General features: G+C 27.7%; 1 protein-coding gene across 1 annotated transcript; it reads left to right on the forward strand.

Moving 5' to 3' along the window:
- Nucleotides 1-4,372: 4,372 nt before the first annotated feature.
- On the forward strand, nucleotides 4,373-8,416 carry LOC137835392 (trihelix transcription factor ENAP2). The gene is made up of 2 exons (XM_068643877.1): nucleotides 4,373-5,408; nucleotides 8,137-8,416. Exons 1-2 carry the CDS (start codon nucleotides 4,520-4,522, stop codon nucleotides 8,148-8,150), a joined length of 903 nt encoding a protein of 300 aa, XP_068499978.1. The 5' UTR covers nucleotides 4,373-4,519; the 3' UTR covers nucleotides 8,151-8,416.
- Nucleotides 8,417-8,870: the final 454 nt, after the last annotated feature.

Here is an 8,870-nt window from a genome sequence, read left to right on the forward strand (position 1 = left end):
TTATAAAAGTTTGTAACTGATTTGATAGATGTAATAGATGTAAATGATAAATTTATTTATTTTAATGGATAAAATTTTAAGATTACAATTTTGCCTTCATAATTAAAATTAATTTTAAATAAATATGATGTAATGGAACTAGTGTGTAATTAAAATATTATTCGCACTACAATCTATGAACTCACTTGAAAAAAATACATTATGGATACATACAAAATTATTGATTGAATTTTAATAAAATTAAATAAAATTAGAATATAAATAATTATAAAAAAATTAACTAAAATTGTAAATTTCGTAAAACTTAATAAAATAAATCAAAATAAATTTATAAATTCATCATATAATTATTATTAAACATAGAACTATATAGAATGCAATATGATAAAAAAATAAGAGTTAAATTACATTTAGTTAAACATTATTCTCATACGATTCGTTAACTCAACTAAAAAAACTGCAAATTATCTAACACTATCACTATATATAAAAATGTAAACAATAATTATTAAAAAATTTAAAATTAAACTAGTATTATTATTGTTATTATTATTATTTTATAATTTTATTATTATTAGTTTTATTATTATTTTATAATTTCATTATTATATTTGTTATTATCGGTTTTATTATTATTTTATAAATTTACTTTTTTTTTATTATTATTATTATTATATAAATTATTTTAATTATTATCGTTTTAAAAATTTATTTTATTTATTATTTTATAAATTATTTTAATTATTATCGTTTTAAAAATTTATTTTATTTATTATTTTATAAATTTATTTAATTATTATCATTTTAAAATTTATATGGAGAAAAACAACAACTATTAAGTAGAAGAAGAAACATTCACCATCTTACACTATCATTATGAAAGTCAACACTTATACCAACGAAAAAACTTTGAAATTACCACCTACAATAAATAATACAAAAAAATCATGCAACGAAACAACACATAAAATCAATTATTTACCAGATAATCGATTAACCTCATAAGAAAAAAAATCCACAATCAATTCTTCATTGTTTCATAATCGATTATTCTTTGTTCCATAATCGATTATCAATAAAAAGAAAACTCTATAACTGATTATACCTTCCTCTCATATGTAACTCTCACATAAAGTCAAATTTTATATTTTTACACGAGTGAGTAATGGTCTCATATTTTAACTTTCACCATTTTACTCCCTTTCATCTCAAAGTAGTCGCAATTTCATCTTCGTTTACTTGAAACAAGCACATCATTAGACTCACACCACTCTCTATCAAAAATAGGTTTCGTTGCACTGGATTATTAGAATGACCATATATTAAAAGTTCTAATCTATCTTGCTAAAGAGTGGGTGTGAACTCACTACACTAAATTTAAAAAAATTATATATATATATATATATATATATATATATATATATATATTCAAATCACTCTCAATCCTATAAATATTTTTAGGTTTTAATTAGTTAATATTTGTATCTAATAGATCAATTAAGAGAAATGTTACTTTTACTTATTAAATTATTGGATTATAATTAATAATTAAAATTTAATTTGTAAATATTTATTATTTAAGCTATAATTACATTCATATTTTTATTATCCAAATAATACAGTCAAAAATTGTAATTTTTTAAATGTAAACCTTTAATCAATTTTAATGCTTTAGACGTATAATGTAGAAATAGAAAATGTAAATGAATTTGATAGTGTTTTTTTTTATTTAACAAGAGGATAGGTTAAACTGGTGAAAGTGAACTGGCTAATTAAATATATCAATTTATCTTGTAAAATTGATGATGAGCCTTCCTGGTAAATGTATGTTTGGATTCAGTAATTTGAGTGGAAAGGGAGGCAGAAAAAGAGAAGGAGGAGGAGGGGAAGGGAGATAAGTTCCCTCGTTCTGATGTAAGGAAAAAGAGACAATATACATTGTATTTGGGCAATTACCCTTTTGTTCCTGTAATAGACATGAAGAGACAATTCTCTGAACAAACAATGTTTTTATGTGTGATTCTATTATATTATAATTAAACACATTATTGATTATGATAATGATAATTTATTATAAGTTCTCCCAGTCTCTTGTAAGGAAAAAAAAGACAAATTACATTGTATTTAGACGATTACCCTTTTGTTCCTGGAATAGCATGAAGATGCAATTTACACTATGATCGGAGAATGTCCTTATGTGTAGTTCTATTGTACTATGATTAAAGGCATAATCGATTATGCCTCAACAAATTATTAATTAATTATGATAATGATAATTGATTATGGGAGTAGCATTATCAATTATGTATCGAGACACAAGTTTATTATACACGGTCATAATCAATTATGACTCCCTAAAATAAATATAGATTTCATTTCTCTTTATTTTTGGTTTGATTGAAAACCATACATGCTTTATCATTTATAACATTAATTATTATAAATAAAAAAATTAAAATACAATTTGTCAATTATTTTAGTTTAAAATGTGAAAAGTTAGATGGATTATTATTTTAATACTTTATATGATTAAAAACAAGTAATTAAGTTTAGAGGTTTATTTTATCCTATAAGAATATATTTTTAATTTTATTAATTTAAAAAATTAATATAATTACACTTTACACTTAAAAGTCAAATGTTTACCTAACTATGTAACTAATGTGAATAATTTTGAAAAATATATAGGTATTAGTAATTTTACAAATTTCCTTTTAGTATTTATATTCATTAGCAATAAGATAAAATTGATATCTAAATCTATAGTTTTAGGTTTAAATATCTCTTTAATGTTATTATTTATTTAGTTGTATCATTAATAAAAATTCAATTATGTCCTTAGCTTATAAAAATATGATAATATTGATATTTTTCATCCAAACTTAATTCAACATTTTATTAATAGGGGATCAAATTTAACAAAATAAACAAGTAATAAAGCAAAAATCTCTTTATTTCTTATTAATTAATCACTTTTTAAATGATTTACATATATTATTAAAAAATAATTCAAAGAAATATTAGTATTTTTTATTATATTATATTTTTTATAATTTATTTTATCACATCAATTCAATCTACTATAAATTTATATCTTAAATGCACTCACTTTCCTTATATTTAAACAACATCACTTTTCACTCATTTTTTTTTCTATTTTTATTCCTTTCCAATTCCACCATCATTCAATCATACAAACAAAGCATACAATAGAGGAAAATGGTGTAAAAAAAAAATGGAATAAGACAAAAAAATACGGAAAAAAGAAGGGTTGCAAATAACAAGTTTGATTGTTTACGTTTTTTTAACTTATAAATGTGTTATTCATGCAATAAATTTTAAATAATTTATAATTTTTTTATCTATATCCCTCTTATCTTTTTATTATTTAGGGTATTATATTTTCACTATTATTTGGGAGTGAAAAAATAAATTCGGCATAACTGACTCCTCTTATTTCTCACATCACCTTTTTTTATTCTGTTTTTTTCTCTTCTCCAACCTCCATTGTTTCTTTTGCTTTTATTAGTTTTGCCTCTCTTATTCCGTCAAAACTACTTTTTATTATGCTTTCTTACAAAATGGAAACTGCATTTTTATAAATATAAAAATATAGCAAAAACAATTTCTATTGTGATGTCGAAAATTTAACTCAAAGTAAATATATTTCTGCTTCTACTTTTTGTTTTACAGAAATTAACACAATAGAAACTTATTTAATTCGAAGATAAAGGTGACCAGTTTGAAAAATGAGTGAAAATAACGCGGTTGAAACAATTCCATTTTGATTTTTTTTTTCACATCCTTATTTTATTTAAGGTTATTTTTATTATTTTGTATGGACATTTTTGTCATTTCATTTAATAAACAGAGTAAAGTTTAAATTGGTACGGTGTATGAAAAATTTATCCTCCCATAAATATTAAAATTCTCACTTGCTTTTTAATTTAAATTTTGTTTTGGATAGTATAACTTCCAAAATCTTTAGAATTATGTAATCTAAAACTTTAAAACATTCATCAAATTTCATAATTTGAAAGTCAATTTTAATATTAAATGTTATAATTTAAAAAATCTGAAAGTTATTTCTTATGAAACAAATATTTATAAATAATGGAATTTGAAAGTAGTTTTTTTGTGTGTATAATTTAAAAATTATTTTTAAATTATATAATTCAAAGCATGGCAGGAGAGGAAGGGAGTGACACAGCAAGGAGTAGTTTTGTCTTTTTCACATCTTAGGGTGGTGCAAGAGGAAACCATAAGGTTCAAAACGAAATAGTCCAGAAACCTGAACCTGGAGTCCATAACATTTGCGAAATGATCTGGGCCCACAAACATTCCCTAACCTACAAAACAAAATAAAAAAAAAACAATAAAAAAACAGAGCTTCCCACACGTTAATCGCCAAACGTCGTAGCACATAGGCAAAGGTTCCTCAGACGAACCGAACTCACCGTAACACCAAATACCACCGTTAATCTAAAACCAGCACGCCCCAGCCACCGCCACGCGCATCATGGACTCCATCGCCGGAGCTCCGCCTCACACAGCAAACCCTCCACCGTCTCGGCCGTCGCCGTTCCCCGGCCGGGAAGACTGCTGGTCGGAGGAAGCCACGTTCACGCTCATCGAGGCGTGGGGAGAGCGCCACCTCGAACTCAACCGCGGGAACCTCCGCCAGAGGCACTGGCAAGAGGTCGCCGACACCGTCAACGCACGTCACGGCCACGCCGGCGCCAGGTCCCGCCGCACCGACGTGCAGTGCAAGAACCGCATCGACACGCTCAAGAAGAAGTACAAGATCGAGAAGGCTAGGGTTTCCGATTCCGGCGATTCCGCCACCACCTGGCCGTTCTTTCGCCGCCTTGAGTTCCTCGTCGGCGACAATTTCCCGGCGAAGAAGCCTTCCCCGCCGGAGGCAACATCCGGCGATCGACGGAGCACTCCTCCGGCTAAGTCCCCGTCGTGGGCTCTCATTCCGGTCGGTCCTCGATCCCGCTCGCAGAAGCGGCCGACGCCGGCCGCGCCGGCGGCAGAGAGCGTCGCCGACTCGTACTTCCGGCGGAATTTCTCGGTTTTTGCTGCGGCGGCGGCCGCAGCCGCCGAGGCCGATAGCGATAATTCGAACGGTTCTAAATGGAGCAGTGGTAGTGAGAAGAGAGAGAAGAAGAAAAGAGAAAGAGATTGGGAATTTGGTTACAGAGAGGTCGCAGAAGCGTTGGAGAGGTTTGGGGAGATTTATGAGAGAGTTGAAGAAGCTAAACAGAGGCAAATGGTTGAGTTGGAGAAACAGAGAATGCAGTTTGCTAAGGATTTGGAAACCCAGAGAATGAAACTCTTCATGGAAACTCAGCTTCACTTGCAAAAAATGAATCGCTCCAACTCTAAACGTTCTTCTGCAACTGGTTAGTTACCCTCTCTTCTTTCATCTCCCATTAGTACATAAAAGACAAAATTCACAAATAACAAAACACAAAATAACATGAAGCACTGTTTAATTGGTTACCTTCTTAATTTCTTCTTTTATGAACACTATAACTTTATTTAATGTTATTTTGCATTTTTAGTTATTCTGTTGTTGTTATTTATGTGCTATTGTGGTTGATTGTAATTAATCTGTTTAGTTATAGGTAACAGTATTTTAGTGCTGGTGGTGTTTTAAAGCCGGATATTGGTTCTGAATCATTTGATTAATGATTCTCTTAACGGGTATCTGGTATAGCATGATACACCTTTGTTTTGAAACTTGCATGTTAAAGTTTTTTTTTGTTAAACCTTTGATTTTGAGTGCTACCCAGGTTTTTGTTGGCTTGTGATTTGAAGTGGAGGAATTGTGGCATTTGCTATGTGTTGATATTTTGAATGCTCCATGGCTAGTAAGTCACAAATGGTTTAATTCCATGTAAACCTAAACACAAACATGCGTCTCCAAACTCTTTTAAAGCGCTCGCCCTGGCTTAAAGTTTTTAAAAAGCCATAGCAGTAATGTGTTTTTGTCATTAAATCTCACATCTATTGGTCACATTTTTTAAATAAAAGGCAAATCAGAAAATTTTGCTACAAGAAAACAGTTTTCAATTATCACTACAGAGGTCAAAACATACCTCTGTCTCTTGCATAACAATATCTGCCTCAGAACTTCAGTCAAAAGAAGCTGCAAGCCTATTTTCCTTTGCCTTTTCTGTTTTACTTATTTTCTTTGTTTTGAGGGGGCAGCGCTATGTTCCCATGATAGAAGAAAATCAGTGATTGATTGACAAATACCAACTGAAATGATTAAAAATACAAAAGAAAAAAAAGCATAACATACTTAGTTGTAAATCAAAGGTCATTCATCCATGAGAGTTCCATTGTCATAAATTTAACCTGCAAACTAGCCCAATGCCGTTGTTTATTCAGCACTTTTTTAAGCTTATTATCATATGATGATGATGATGATATGGGACAATAATGGAACATTATGATTGTTGTTAAGAATCTGTGTTATCTGTGAAGTGCTTGAGTCATAGTTTTATTTGTTGGTGTAAATGTCTCTATCTAAGGCAATATTTGAGCGCCTCTGCATATTTATGCTATGATTGCTTATTGTTAATACAGTGATGGCCATGTAATGATTGTAAATAATTAGAAATCTTGCAATCTCAGAAAATACTGAGGTAATTCATAACCCATACATTTAAGATAATTATTAAGGATTTAAAAATAGAAAACATTACATCTAAAGTATTTTTTTTTTCTATACATTAAACTAATTATTACAACTATACTACCCATTTTTATAACATTAAAATAATCTAATTTAAAAAAATATATAATTTTCTTAAAATGTTATTAAAAATATTAAAATAATATAATTTCAAAAAAATATAATTTTGTAAGAATAGTGTTAAAACATTATCTGATAGTTATTTTTAAAAAGAAAAATCATTTAATATTTTGAAATAGAGAGAATTTTTATTTACTTATTTTATTAAATAATAAGTTATTTTTTTATTTACTAAATAATAAAAATTTGTCTAATTAAAAATATTAGCTACATTGTTAAATGGGTTATACATATAAACGTATTTATTTAATTATAAATGAAATACTTTTTTAATATCTTTTTTTATATCATCAAAAACCAATAAAAATAAAATATTTAAAAAAAAGAATAAAAATATTTCAAATAAACTTGAAAGTTATGTTACATTATACGAAAAAAAATGAAATAAAATAAGATTTAGGAAGATGAATTTCTATTACTTGAATAATTTAAAATCACTTCACATAAAATAAAAATGTACCTTTTACTCATCCAAGACCTCTCTACTTTTCTTTCACTAATTTGGAATGTATGATGTGGCATGGACTGACAACCTTATTCTATATTTTAATCATGATATTATACCTTCTTTAAATATATTTACGAAAAATTCGTTTGACTATTATTTTAAATTTCTACAGTTTTTTTTGTTCGTTTAAGTGATACTATTTGTTGTAGCAGTATTGTTTAGTACTATTTTTTCTTAATAGTACTTTTACAGTGATTGTCTTTTAATAGAAGTATACCATATTCTAGTATTTTATATTTATGATGGTTTTAATGATGCTGTTTGCTTTGCATTTCAAAATTTTATTATTATTTTAATAGACTGCTTTGATAATAGTATATTAATATTTCTCTTATATTTAAGTCATTTATTATTTTTTCTATTGAAAAATATTGTCATTCTTTATCTATTCCTTCAATAACACTTTGAATTTATGAATATTATAATATATTATTTTAGAATTATTTTAACAAACCTACACTATTACAGTAGGAGGCATTTTTTAAAAGGGACTGAGAGGCATTATTATATTATTTGAAGTTATATTTTATTTGTATGTTTATAATTTTTTTTTAAAAAAGAAGATAAAGGAACTGGGCCAAGCACACTGCACCCATTAGCTTGAATCACATTTCTTGTTTTTTTTTTGTTATGAACATATTTGACATCTCTATTACATGCTAAATCTTTCTGATATCAGTCTTAGCATAGCTTTAGTTGTCGGATGTGACATTGATTTATTATGTATTTTTTTTTTTGTCTTTCCCATGTTGTGGTACTCGAATGAATCTAATGGTTATATTTCTCTGTCCCTTAACAGACAGTGTCTCATAACAAGCAGTGATGGAGACTCTGATCCAAGAAGAACAGAAACATATTACCATTGGACATGGAAGCATCTTTAGCCTTTTTATTTTTTTAATGAAAAAGGAATTTAGGAGAGGTATTTTTACAGTAAGGTTTAAATTTGGTCGTGTTTTAGAATTTTAATAGCCCAATACTATCTTTATGTGCAGTAAATTTTCTTTCTCTGTCACCTTCTAGCAATTCAAGAAAAGGGAACAAAGTGACTGTGAATATTCAACTGGAACTTTAGTTAACGAGTGTGTATCTCAATTTTTTTTTGGTCATATTCTGGTTTTTTTAATCGCTAAAATTGGTTGATTTTGTTTGGATAATTTTTCTATAAATATTTATAAAATATCAAGTAATATGTATTGAGCTATTTTTATAAACTAATGTAAATTTATTTTTCTTTGTTTTTGCAAAACTTAGAAGCTAGAGCATTTTCGAAAGTATTATACAAGTTGATTTTAGTTCGAGATAAACTTTATTTATTTTATCTTATCATTTTTATTTTGTTTAACTAGTATGAACTGAAAAATTGATTTAAATAGAGTCTAAATCATGTTTTTATGATAGTAATTTTCTTTTGGCGTTGTTGCTGCATGGGATTGTTGATGAGTTGGTGGACGTTAAAAGACTCTTTATCTTGAGAGTCAATCAATGAAGGTATAAGACTTTAAATTTTCAATTTCTTTTATATTTTTATGT

The sequence above is a fragment of the Phaseolus vulgaris genome, chromosome 5, assembly GCF_000499845.2.
Source record: "Phaseolus vulgaris cultivar G19833 chromosome 5, P. vulgaris v2.0, whole genome shotgun sequence".
Classification (NCBI taxonomy): domain Eukaryota; kingdom Viridiplantae; phylum Streptophyta; class Magnoliopsida; order Fabales; family Fabaceae; genus Phaseolus; species Phaseolus vulgaris.

Bases quoted from the DNA above. Each gene is read 5' to 3' on its own strand.
- LOC137835392 (XM_068643877.1), top strand. From the start codon at position 4,520: ATGGACTCCATCGCCGGAGCTCCGCCTCACACAGCAAACCCTCCACCG.